This window comes from Mauremys reevesii, linkage group 12, assembly GCF_016161935.1.
Source record: "Mauremys reevesii isolate NIE-2019 linkage group 12, ASM1616193v1, whole genome shotgun sequence".
In the NCBI taxonomy this organism is placed as follows: domain Eukaryota; kingdom Metazoa; phylum Chordata; order Testudines; family Geoemydidae; genus Mauremys; species Mauremys reevesii.
Window position 1 is genome coordinate 30,607,185 of NC_052634.1, and position 12,326 is coordinate 30,619,510.

At 55.3% G+C, this 12,326-nt stretch overlaps 2 protein-coding genes and 5 non-coding genes across 7 annotated transcripts in view; 5 read left to right on the top strand and 2 right to left on the bottom strand.

Annotated features, from left to right (window-relative positions):
• The window catches only part of LOC120375640 (zinc finger protein 850-like), a gene marked incomplete at its 3' end in the record, with an annotated part of 811,498 nt that overhangs the window by 633,411 nt on the left and 165,761 nt on the right, over positions 1 to 12,326 (top strand). The gene's annotated exons all lie outside the window — the stretch shown is intronic.
• On the top strand, positions 1,810 to 1,881 carry TRNAA-UGC. Its single transcript has one exon. It is a non-coding gene; the product is annotated as a tRNA-Ala (tRNA).
• Positions 6,730 to 6,800, bottom strand: TRNAS-CGA. Its single transcript has one exon. It is a non-coding gene; the product is annotated as a tRNA-Ser (tRNA).
• LOC120375645 (DNA-directed RNA polymerases I, II, and III subunit RPABC2-like) lies at positions 7,122 to 7,584 on the top strand. Its single transcript, XM_039496423.1, has one exon. It carries the CDS (start codon positions 7,130 to 7,132, stop codon positions 7,511 to 7,513), a length of 384 nt encoding a protein of 127 aa, XP_039352357.1. The 5' UTR covers positions 7,122 to 7,129; the 3' UTR covers positions 7,514 to 7,584.
• On the top strand, positions 8,647 to 8,720 carry TRNAN-GUU. Its single transcript has one exon. It is a non-coding gene; the product is annotated as a tRNA-Asn (tRNA).
• TRNAM-CAU lies at positions 9,486 to 9,557 on the bottom strand. Its single transcript has one exon. It is a non-coding gene; the product is annotated as a tRNA-Met (tRNA).
• TRNAN-GUU lies at positions 11,137 to 11,210 on the top strand. The gene has a single exon. It is a non-coding gene; the product is annotated as a tRNA-Asn (tRNA).

Here is a 12,326-nt window from a genome sequence, read left to right on the forward strand (position 1 = left end):
TGTGGTGTGTGGGTGTCGCTGTTCCTCTTTTCAAGAGCTGTGTTGCAGGGGGGCGTCCCTCCCCCCAAGTCAGAATCCCCAGCGTGTGGGTGCTCCCATCCCCCCCTCCAGGCTCTGCAGGGGGGGAGGGTGTCTAAAAGGAGACCATGTCTCACAGAGGCTACGCTGCAGGGGCTATTCACAGGTGTGACCCCACTACTGATCAGCAGGGGAGTTTTGACCTGCTCCATTTCCAACCTGGGCCAGTTCATCCCTCCTTAGGCAAGCTGGGGACCCCAAGCTTCCCCGGGATCACCATATTGATGCTGAACTTAGTGCAGACACCCGATCGGCACAGCCCCCTGCAACCCAGAACTCCTGAGCTCAAGCGATCCGCTGGCCTCAGCCTCCCCAGGAGCTGGGATCACAGGCACCAGCCACAGGGCCCAGCTTGTATTATAGCCTGGCAGCTGGAGCTTTAAACTCTGCTTGTGAGCTCTGTGCCTTGGCCAGATGGGGACAGCCTGGAACTGGAAAATGCTCCTGCTTCCCCCGCCCCCCTCTCACGTCAAGCTGCAGGCGCCGCTGTCCTCCCAGGTAAGATCCCGGATGTTTCGGTGCCCCCATCCCCCGTCCAGGTGTCCGGGTACCTCTGCCCCCCATACAGAATCCTGGATGTGTGGGTGTCCGTCCCTCTGCAGAGGATACCGGAGTGTGGATGCCCTTGTCCCCCCCTACAAGATCCTGGGTGTGTGGTGCCACTCTCCCCCCCAGTAGATCTCTGGTGGGTGGGTCCCCAGGGTGTGAGCGCTCCCATCCCCCAATACAGACTGGGGGGGGTATAACTGGCTCTCCCTGTCCTGCCCAGGCGGTGCTACAGCAGCTGTTCACAGGGGCAGCAACCCCACTGTCACCCTGCAGCTTTAACCTGCTCCAGGGATGACCTGCTTCACCCTCCTTTGGGAGCCCAGGGTCCCCGAACTTCCCAGAGTCACCTGATCGATGCTGAGCTGAGCTGTCCCTTGTGCAAAGCAGGAGGCCAAATTCCAGGGAAACAATGGACAAGCAGGGGGCCCTGGGCACATCCAGCCCTGGCCGTGAGATGTTCCCTCCCCTTTTCTTTATGCCCCTGTTGTTATTTCATGGATTGTCTGGGATGGGGGAAAAGCTGAGTTCACTCCAGCTGGAGGGGGAAGAACCCTGAAAATCTCAGGCCCCAACTCCTGCTACAAGGATCACTGAGGTGCTGGGAATCTGCATGGGAAAGGGACGGTGTGAATTGTCAAGGTGGGGAATGAATATCAATCTACAACAAGATCCACCTCATTAATCACTGACACAGGCTAATCGTGCTGCCAATAGAAGGGAAACTGAGAGTGATTCTTTGCTGTTCAGCCATGGAAACAGTGACCCAATTGCACCGCAGTGAATGTGCTGGGGAAAGCTGGACTTTACAGGCAGGTGGAAAGAGCAGAGCCTAGAAACACCTGGAGCTCCCCACAGCACTTCTGCCACCGGGGTCAGGTGTTGAGTGACTCACAGCGCCCCTCCCCTCCCATTACATTCCAGGAGGGGGTGGCAGCACCCCCCACCCAATGCAGGGGAGAGGGCTGAGTGTATCTCTGCACCCTGAGTCCAGGGCACCCACTCTCTCTGCCCCACACATCGAATCTGGCCCTGCAGCAGAGTGACCCCTAAGAACCAGCAACTTCCAGGACAGCAGATTTGGCCTCAGAGCAGGGAATGTGTCCCTCATGCTGCTTTTAGGCCACTAGGTGCTCTGGAAACAGGAGGGCTCTAAGTGTAACCTATAGCACAAATGGCCCATCTGGGGATGTAGCTCAGTTGTAGAGCACATGCTTTGCATGTATGCGGTCCTGGGTTCAATCCCCAGTATCTCCAGGTTCTTTTCACCCTGCTGCTTTGCTCATGCCCTGCAGGAGTTTCAATCCTGCTCAGTGAGGGGCTAGTGCCAATTGCATGGAAGGTCTGGGGGGGTTTCTGCTCCTAAGTCTCCTCTGCACATTTAAGATTCCTACCTGCTGTGCTGCTTGGGACAAGGGTAGATGAGAAGGGAGAATCCTCCAGCAGTGGAGGGAAAGGTCCCATCTGCAAAGACTAGACTTATTTCTTGTCTGGGGCCAATCTTTTCACCTGCTATAGCCCTTGTTCCAGCTCAGGTGGTAGCTAGGGGATGTCTCATGACTGCAGCCACGTTTGTTCAGTTCCACCCTCTTATAGAGCTTTGGTACAAGGCAGGAATCTTTTGTCTCTCTCCTGGGGAAAAGCCCCAGGATTAAGATGGATTCCTGTACCAGGTGACATGGTCACATGTCCCGTGAGACACCCCCCCCCCCCCAAGCCTTCATTCTTCCTGGCCTGACTCACAGATGGTGAAGGACAGAGCCATCTCCAGTAAATTGTCCTGGTTAATGGGCCATCAAGAGTCCAAACCACTATTAATGGCCCACACTTTGCATCATTACAACAGGACCTCAGAGTTATAGTTCATATTTCTAATTTCAGATCCAAGAATGATCGGTTCATACAAATAGGATGAACACACACCGTAGATTATAAGCTTTGTAATGATACCTTACAAGAGACCTTTTGCATGAAGCATAGTCCAGTCACTTTATATTCACACTCATTAGCATACTTTCATAAAATCCTATGGAGTGCAACTTCACAACAGGGAAAGGGTTTTACTGCGGCACCTGGGAGCAGTTGAGTTTCATGTTCAGGCTGTGGTATGAGTTCCTTCACGTTTCTCGTAAGCACACAGGGACCTTCGCGGGTGCTCTCGATACAGGAATGGCCCAGATATGATAAAGTGATGGGAATTGCATTTTCCTTTTATTTCTGTATTTCCAATGACATTTCTGTTTGTGATTTCATTTTGCTTTGTATAACTGTGTTTTCTCCTGGATTTGATATTTAACAAAAAAAAGAATACGGCCTCAGGGCACCAGATGGAGGAGCAGGTGGGGCTAGGACTGCTAAGAGAGCGAGAGTAGCAGGTTTTCTGTATAGTTTCCTGCCCTCATTTTTCTTGACTAGTTTCTCTTCTGTACAAAATTTGCTTTTTGTAGAATGTGAGTCTAGCTAGCTCAGTTGGCAGAGCTTCAGCCTTCTAATTTGAAGAGCCAGGGTTCAAGTCCCTGGTGAGGCAAAGAAACACTTTCCCCCTGTGACATACCCAAAGAGTTTTAGAAGGACTCTCCTTGACTTTAGTTTTTCCTTTTCAGGACATGGCCTTTCCCAGGAAGGGTCCTTTACTGCCTGGGACTGAAGGTGCTACTGCCTCACCTGTCCACTGGCTTCACAGTCTGGAGGAAGAAAGGCCTCTGGGCCTGCAGCAAAGTGCTGTGTGCTGACTTTTTCAGCAAATGCAGGGCTGGCCAGAGAGGCATGTTCCCACTGAGACCTCCCTGCCAGAAAAAATTGTCCCCACAGACAGGGGCGGCTCCAGGCCCCGGCACGCCAAGCGCGTGCTTGGGATAGCAAGCCATGGAGGGGTGCTCTGCCGGTCACCGCGAGGGCAGCAGGAAGGCTGCCTTTGGCGGCATGCCTGCGAAGGGTCCGCTGGTCCTGCGACTTCGGCGGACCTCCCGCAGGCAAGCTGCCGAAGGCAACCTGTCTGTCATGCTTGGGGCAGCAAAATGCCTAGAGCCGCCCCTGCCCACAGAGTCCTCCCTGCTGGAAGTCTACAGTAATCAACAGGTGCTCTGCTGGGGGGAAGAGGCAGCGTAGGAGCGGGGCCTTGGGGAGAAGGGGTGGTGCAGGGGCGTGGAGTTGAGTAGCAGGGATGGGGCTACTGTTCGGGCTCTGGTGGCCGCTCCTTTTAGGGAGCCTGTTCCGCTCCTGGTCGGACCACAAGACGTCCCAGAGCAGAGAGGGTGGCCAGCAGAGCGGTGACAGGGGGGAACGGCAAGTGGCCGGCAATGTGGCCAGACAGCGGAGGGAGAAAGGGGCTTTCCACCCCAGGAGGTGAGAGGTGAACTCTGGGTTTTCATTGACCCAGGGCAGCAGCTGTGGGTGAGGTGCAGTGAAGGGAGGGGCACATCCACAGAGCTTCTGGTGTCTGGATTTAAGAGCCCGAGGCAAAAGGCCACTGCCCAGCGCACTGTGGGGCGGGTGTTTTGCTCATAGTGTTGTGAATCCTGATTGTGGTGTTTTCCCAAGTAAATACAAGGTGATTTTCCTCCTTTAGTTTCTTTTCTACACTCAGTGCGTGTGAGTGGGGAAAGTATCGCCTCTTAGAGGCACCCAGTGGCCAGGGTTAGTTTCCCCAGGTTACTGGGTGGGGGCTTAAGCAGACTGGGTGTTGTATTGTTGAAGAGGAGCCCCAAGCACCCAAACAGGGTGATTTTCCTCCTTTTTATTAAAGTTTCTTTTCTACACTCAGAACAATGTCCGCCTTTTCCAAAGAAGTGCTTGGAGGGGGGTTTCTCATGTTACCATGTGGCCTAATGGATAAGGCATCTGATTTCGCATCAGGCGATTGAGGGTTCAAGTCCCTTCGTGGTTGTGATTGTGCAGTTTTACCTTTGGGCTGAAAGTCCTGCTCCCTTCAGGGCTGGAACCTCTTCTTGGCCGCTCAGGCCAATGCTCTGGCTTCAGCTAGAGCACCGGGAAGGAGTTGGGGGGTGGGTGTCACAAAGGCTGCGGCATGAGCCCCAGGTGCTTCCAGTCTCACCTTTGCCATTCCTGACTTGCCAAAGAAAATGGGCGGCTGCCCGGGCTAGTGTGTGCGCCTGTCCCTGTGCTGGAGGGTACTTGCTACACAGCGTCTTTGGAGCCTGGGTGTTTCTCTGCTTCTTGCCAGCTGGGGAAAAGCCTCTTGGGGTAAAATCTCCTGCCCCACTGCAAAAGTGAGCACCTTGAGTGGGACCAGTCAGAGGCCCCACCGATGGGGGCTGGCCCTGCTTTCCTACCATCTTCTGATGTTGGCCACAGAGCATCAGCAGCCGCCCCACATGCTGGTGACCTTCAGTGGGTGTTTGGCATGGCAGGGAGCAGCCTGGCTGGGTGTTTTGGTGCCTGTCTGCTGGCCACACATAGGCATGGTCCTGACCTCCTCTAGCCCTGTGGCTTTTAAGCCTTCCCTTGGAGCTGTCAGCACCAGCTGCCTCTGCTCTAGGTGCCCAGAGGAGGAGAGGTGTTGCTGGGTCACTTTTACAGATGCCCCTTCCCTGGTAGTGCCCTTGCTCAGCTGCACAGAGGAGCTTCCATCCCCAATCCCTGCCTGTCACTGCCCAGCAGCCCTCTGGCACCATTCCTGAGGGTCACCCTGCCTTGCTCTCTTCCTGCCATGTTGGGAAAGACAGCTCCCATCTCGCCTTGTTAAAGGTCAGGTGGGCCAACTAGGGGCAGAAGCCCCTTCTATGTTTTCCTACTGCAGAGCCCAAGCTCAGGGACTCACCTTGGGTCAGGCACTGCAGTGCTCCCAGAAAACAAGCCACCCCTGTACAAAGAGGGATGAAAGGGCCTGCCAAAGCCTGGGATTGAACCAGGGACCTTTAGTTCTTCAGTCTAACGCTCTCGTAACTGAGCTACTTTGGCAGCTGCATTGAAGTATTTTGGCCTGTTGCTTCTCTGTCTGGGATATTTTTGTCAGCAGTTGCACACAAAAAGAACAGGAAAACGAACGGCTGCTCCACACCCCCACCAGAGGAACCCGACGCCCTTAGCTGTGGGGAGTAAGAAGTGGCTGTTGGCTGACAGGGCCTGTCCCCGAGCAGCTGGAACAGCAGCTGCCGCCTCCCCCTCGGCTCCAGGCTGTGGGAAATGCTCATTGCCTGGCTGCATGGGCAGATGCTGCTCCGTGCTCTGGAGAGCGTCTGTATTGCTCTGTCAACCCCCCGTCTTCACTGAGCCAGTCTGGTAAGGTCCCAAGTGCCCCCTCCAGCCTGGCAGCTGAGAGTCTGTGCAGACATCAGCCCCCCTGCCAGCCCCACAGGCAGCAGCAGCGCCAGCCCCCCAGCACCACAGGGGCACTCAATGCACTTCCTGTGGGGAAATGGCTCCTTGGCGTCCAGCTGCTAGAGTGAGAGCCAGGAGAGAGCAGTGTCTGGCTCACCGTGGGGGAGAGAAGAGACCTGGTGAGTGCGGATCTCCCTCAGTCTCCCCCGCAATGCTGGTCACTTCTATTGTCACTGTGATAGTCGGTGCTTCCCTTCAGGGCTGGCCCTAGAGGGTGCAGTCCCCGGAAAAAAACCCTTTCCTCCTCCACCTTCCCCAAGCCCCACCCCAGTCCCATTCCTCTCCCTCCCCACCTCTTTCCATCTCTGCTCCTCCCCCTCCCTGCCCAGCGCCTCCTGCACTCCACTGAACAGCTGATCACTGGCAAGTGGGAGGTGCTGAAGGGGAAGAGGAGGAGCTTGTCAGCAAGGCCTGTAGTGGGGGGGGGGGAGCTGGCTGCCAGTGGGTGCTGAGCACCTATTTTTTCTCTGTTGGTTCTGCAGCCCCGTAGCTCCCATGCAGTCGCTGACTCAGCTCCTTTCACACGCTACAGAGAGGAGCAGAACCAGGGCTATGGCTGATCTATGGGGCACCAGGTGAGTGGCAGAGGCTACAGGTGCTGAGAGTTTGCCTGACACCTCAGGGACACAATGTGAGGTGGTGTCCCAGGCATCTCTATGAAAGGAGCAGAACAGGATTTACTTGGGGTGGGGAAAGAATTGAGAGTGTCTCAGGGGGTTGGACAGAGGTATTGCCCAGGTGAGAGACTGGCTAAAACACAGGCCTTGCTGTGAGCAGGATTTGAACCTGCCTATTGAATTTCGACTCCAACACCTTAACCACTTGGCCATCACAGCTGTGAGCACAAAATTGCCCCAGTGCCAGAGAAACTGGTAAAGAATCCCAATGCCCAGGCATGAAGTCATCTGAGCTACAGAATTCCCACATAAACCTGGCTCCCAAAGCACAGGGGATTTGGGGTTCATTCTCTTTGTAGCCATGTGCAGTCGCACAGCAGGATGCAGCTGGTGGGACAGGGATACTGAATGCTCAAGGGTCAGACCCAGGAAGGTTGAAGCTGCATAAGCTTCTTGCCCTGAAGACAGCCTGCTCAGAGAAAGGAAACTCCCTTAGAGGGGTCTGCGGTTGGGATCGCATCGCAAGAGTCTTGCGCCGGGCCGGCAGCATGTCCGACAACGAGGACAACTTTGATGGTGACGACTTTGACGATGTGGAGGAAGATGAAGGGCTAGATGATTTGGAGAACGCAGAGGAAGAGGGTCAAGAGAATGTAGAAATCCTTCCATCTGGAGAGAGACAGCAGGCAAATCAGAAGCGGATCACAACTCCATACATGACCAAATATGAGCGAGCCAGAGTCCTGGGCACTCGTGCACTCCAGAGAGCGATGTGTGCTCCAGTCATGGTAGAGTTGGAAGGAGAGGCAGATCCTCTGCTGATTGCAATGAAAGAACTCAAAGCTCGGAAGATTCCCATAATCATCCGCAGGTACCTGCCAGATGGAAGCTATGAAGACTGGGGTGTGGATGAGCTAATTATCACTGACTGACCTGCTTCCTGTCATTGTCCCTGGTTCCTCTTTCACCTGCAGATGCTTTTATTTTTGTTTATATTTGTGTAAATAAAAAATAAACCCCCATTTTTAAGCAAAAAAAAAAAATCCGGACTGGCTGTGTGTAGCGCACTTCCACAGCATTGCCTTCTACAGCCCCTGACGCAGCCACTGGCCCGCCGGGGAGAGCTGGACCCAGCAGAGGCCCCGGCGGGGACCAGGCGGCACTTCGGCAAGTGCCCCTGGTGGGGCTGGCAGCCGGACTCTTAGCACCGAAGAGCCGGGGCTGGCCAGGGGAGTGCGCCAGGCCGGGCAGGTAGGCAGGGGGCGGGACCTGACTGGAGGGCTGGAGCCACGTGAGCAGGTGTGGGAGCAGAGCATTGTGGGAGAGGAAGCAGGAGTAATCAAGTGTATTTTCCTGTTTAGTTTGCATCAAGGACAGAGTAACTGTACCTGGCATTTGAAGCCTGAAAGCTTCACCCTCACCTGAAAAGTACTCACCATTAAGGGGTATGGGTTCCTAACGCCAAAACCTGTGGGGAGATAGGAATCGATGTTTGTTTAGAATCTGCTTGTATGAGTGGGTTCCTGCTGATTTTTTTTTTTTTTTTTTTTTTTTTGCTGTTCCTGCTGTGTAAAGACAAAAGTATTTTGGGATCTCTTAGAATTGTTGTTAGTGCTGCACTGCTGAAATCATTAGTCCTAAGCTTATGCTATGTGATCTCCTTCACGGTATATTTTGGCCCTGGGAGATAAAAGGCTGCTCTGTGTGTGGTGTTAGGGAGTGAGGTAGCAAACATTGATGGCAGAGGTGGTGCATGTGCCACAGAAGTCGTGTGCCCCCCCCGCCCCCGCTCCTGTCCAAGAGTCCAGTATTTGCATAAACCCACAAACTCACCTGTGACTAACAATCTCGCTCTGCTAACTCTTCCAGCAAAACAGACCAAAAAAAGTGTATGCGAGCGCTGTACCACAGCCCCGGTGCTCTTTTCGGTTCCTTCCCACAGAACTTTCCTTCCATAGCAGTCCAGTTCCTTGCTTTTGCTTGGCTAACCACTGTATGCATGTGCTATACCGTACCCTGAGCTGATTCCCGGCTTTTGTGCTCAATACAGCCTTGCTCCCTCCATGTCTCTGTGGCGCAATGGGTCAGCGCGTTCGGCTGTTAACCAAAAGGATGGGGGTTCGAGCCCACCCAGGGACGACGCTAAGCCTGTGCTGCTTCCTTGCTTCCCCGAGGCCTGTATGGGGAGCCTCAAAGGTCCCATTTTGCTGCCTCTTGGCCTCAGTGCTTTCAGCTGGTGGTCCAAAGAGCAGGCTGGATGCCATTCAGAAACCCATCTGCCAGCAGCCGTGCCGGAGGCTCAGGCTTAATCCTCAAAGCCGAGCACAAAAACTTTCAGCCGGGAACATTTCGCTCCCTTCCCGCCTCCGCCCAAGCGGCAAGGGAGAAGCGGAGGAGACAGGCCGGCTCAAAGACACCTCCCTCCCACTTCCCTGTACGCTGTGCAAAGCTCTTGGCCGCCTCATGCCTCGTCAGGAAAGCACGGCCATGCGGCCCAAGCCTGAGTCACGTCGCGGCCTGGCCCCTCCGCCCGGCTGGCGCGCAGAGCCACGCGAGTCAATGGCAGGTCGAGTCGGGAGCCTCGGCTCTTTCCCCTGACAGCCACACACACAGCGCTGCCTAGCGCCCCCAGAGCCTCCCTCGTGTTCTCCCGCAGCAGCCGCCTGCCGGTGTGGGTGGGAAAAGGGGACCAGGAAGCACTGCAGCCTCATTCCGGGACAGGAGGCCCTCGCCACGCCCAGGCCTGCCTCTTGCCTTCAGCCCAGGCAGCCAGAGGTGCCAGGAGCTCCCTGGCAGGCCGCCGCTTTGCCTCAGCCACCTCTTGCCTCATGTCCTAGTCTCTTGGGGCTCTGCTGGTGACCGGCTCGCTTGAAGGCCCAGAGGAAAGAAACAAGCGCCGCAGCGTAGCAGAGGATGGTTTCGATCCATCGACCTCTGGGTTATGGGCCCAGCACGCTCCCGCTGCGCCACTCTGCTGCTTCTTCACTCTCCCCTGTCACCTAGCTGCCACTATCCGGATTAGTGCCTTACATGCCCTCGCTCTGGCAGGCAGATGCGCTGGCTGCTAGGCAGCTGCCCTGGTCACAGGATTTTAGAGCTAGCTTCTACAGGGTAAAAGGATCTATTTGGGGTTTGGACCCCATTGGGAGCTGGGTAGCTGAGTGCCAGAGACGGGAGCACTTCTTAAACTGTTTTCAGTTACGCTTGTGGGGACGAGGTCAGCCTTGGATCCGTGTCTGCAGCAGGCAAGCACCTCTGGCTCAATCGCCCCCGCCGTATTAGCAGACTAAAGCGCGGAGCGAAACGCACACGCCTTGCAAAGGAAGAGGAGCCGGGATCTCGAACAAAAGTCAGCATTTTATTAAGATGAGGTTCAAAGAAAAAAAAATTATGCGGTACAGAGTTTTGGCGTAGAAGTTTCTGGTGCTCAGGGAACAACGTACAGCTTACCCAAGGGTGCAAAGTTCGGTTTAAAATGGGGTGGCGTAAGGAATACATAATCTGCAATAGCCCTGAGGGGTAAAGGTTAACGTACAGACACTGAGTTAGGAGGGCATGTTGTCCATATGAGGGCTACGTTCGGGTGTGGAGTATAACGGCGTTCTGACGATGAGGATGGATTGACCGCGTTAGGTGAGTTTTAACGTTCGGTGTTTTGGAATCTTTGCCACAATCTAGTTGAAGCAGGGTCAGTATGAAGTCTACCCTGCCATCTGTTGGTGATCTGTCGTCAAGGCCTTTTGGGGCTGATGTCATTTGCATGGTTACACCCACCCCGGATTGCATGATGGGAGTGCTTGTCCAAACGGTCATTTCAGCTGCTGCGGGATCCCCAGTGTCTTTGTTATTGGGGCAGGAGTAATCCAGTGTATTTTCCTGTTGGTTTTGGATCAAGGACAGAGTAACTGTACCTGGCCTTTGAGGCCTGAGAGCGTCACCCTCGCCTGAAAAGTACTCACCATTAAGGGGTATGGGTTCCTAACGGCAGCGTGGAGGAGGTAGAAATGGATGTTTGTTGGTCTCTTGCAGGTGCTGCTGATGTCCTTTCTGCTGTCCCTGGTGTGGAAAGACAGAGGCAGAGGCGGTTTTGAATCTCTTCAAATTGTTGTGAGTGCTGCAGTTGCTCACCCTAAGCTTACGCCGTTAGATCTTAGATCTCTTTCACGGTGTATTTTGGTCCTGAGAGCTAAAAGGTGTGTTGTTAGGGAGTGAGGTAGCAGACGTTAGTTGCAGAGGTGGTGCATGTGCCACAGAAGTCGTGTTGATCCCCCCCGCCCCTGCTCCTGTCAAGAGTCCAGTATTTGCATAAACCCACCCACTCACCTGTGACTAACAATCTCGCTCTGCTAACTCTTCCAGCAAAACAGACCAAAGAAAGTGTATGCGAGCGCTGTACCACAGCCCTGGTGCTCTTTTCGGTTCCTTCCCACAGAACTTTCCTTCCATAGCAATCCAGTTCCTTGCTTTTGCTTGGCTAACCACTCTAGGCATGTGCTATACCGTACCCTGAGCTGATTCCCGGCTTTTGTGCTCAATACAGCCTTGGCCCCTCCATGTCTCTGTGGCGCAATGGGTCAGCGCGTTCGGCTGTTAACCGAAAGGATGGTGGTTCGAGCCCACCCAGGGACGGCGCTCAGCCCCTGCTACTGCCTTGCTTTCCCGAGGCCTGTATGGGGAGCCTCAAAGGTCCCATTTGCTACCTCTTGGCCTCAGAGCTTTCAGCTGGTGGTCCAAGAGCAGGCTGGATGCCATTCAGAAACCCATCTGCCAGCAGCCGTGCCGGAGGCTCAGGCTTAATCCTCAAAGCCGAGCACAAAAACTTTCAGCCGGGAACATTTCGCTCCTTCCCGCCTCCGCCCAAGCGGCAAGGGAGAAGCGGAGGAGACAGGCCGGCTCAAGACACCTCCCTCCCACTTCCCTGTACGCTGTGCAAAGCTCTTGGCCTGCCTCATGCCTCATCAGGAAAGCACGGCCATGCGGCCCAAGCCTGAGTCACGTCCGCGGCCTGGCCCACCCGCCCGGCTGACGGCGCGCAGAGCCACGCGAGTCAATGGCAGGTCGAGTCGGGAGCCTCGGCTCTTTCCCTGACAGCCACACACACAGCGCAGCCTAGCGCCCCCAGAGCCTCCCTCGTGTTCTCCCGCAGCAGCCGCCTGCCGGTGTGGGTGGGAAAAGGGGACCAGGAAGCACTGCAGCCTCATTCCGGGACAGGAGGCCCTCGCCACGCCCAGGCCTGCCTCTTGCCTTCAGCCCAGGCAGCCAGAGGTGCCAGGGAGCTCCTGGCAGGCCGCCGCTTTGCCTCAGCCACCTCTTGCCTCATGGCCTAGGCTCTTGGGGCTCTGCTGGTCACCGGCTCGCTTGAAGGCCCAGAGGAAAGAAACAAGCGCCGCGCGTAGCAGAGGATGGTTTCGATCCATCGACCTCTGGGTTATGGGCCCAGCACGCTCCGCTGCGCCACTCTGCTGCTTCTTCACACTCTCCCCCTGTCACCTAGCTGCCACTATCCGGATTAGTGCCTTACATGCCCTCGCTCTGGCAGGCAGATGCGCTGGCTGCTAGGCAGCTGCCCTGGTCACAGGATTTTACAGCTAGCTTCTACAGGGTAAAAGGATCTATTTGGGGTTTGGACCCCATTGGGAGCTGGGTAGCTGAGTGCCAGAGACAGGAGCACTTCTTAAACTGTTTTCAGTTACGCTTGTGGGGACGAGGTCAGCCTTGGATCCGTGTCTGCAGCAGGCAAGCACC

Coding starts and splice junctions, on each gene's coding strand:
- LOC120375645 (XM_039496423.1), top strand. CDS start 7,130: ATGTCCGACAACGAGGACAACTTTGATGGTGACGACTTTGACGATGTG.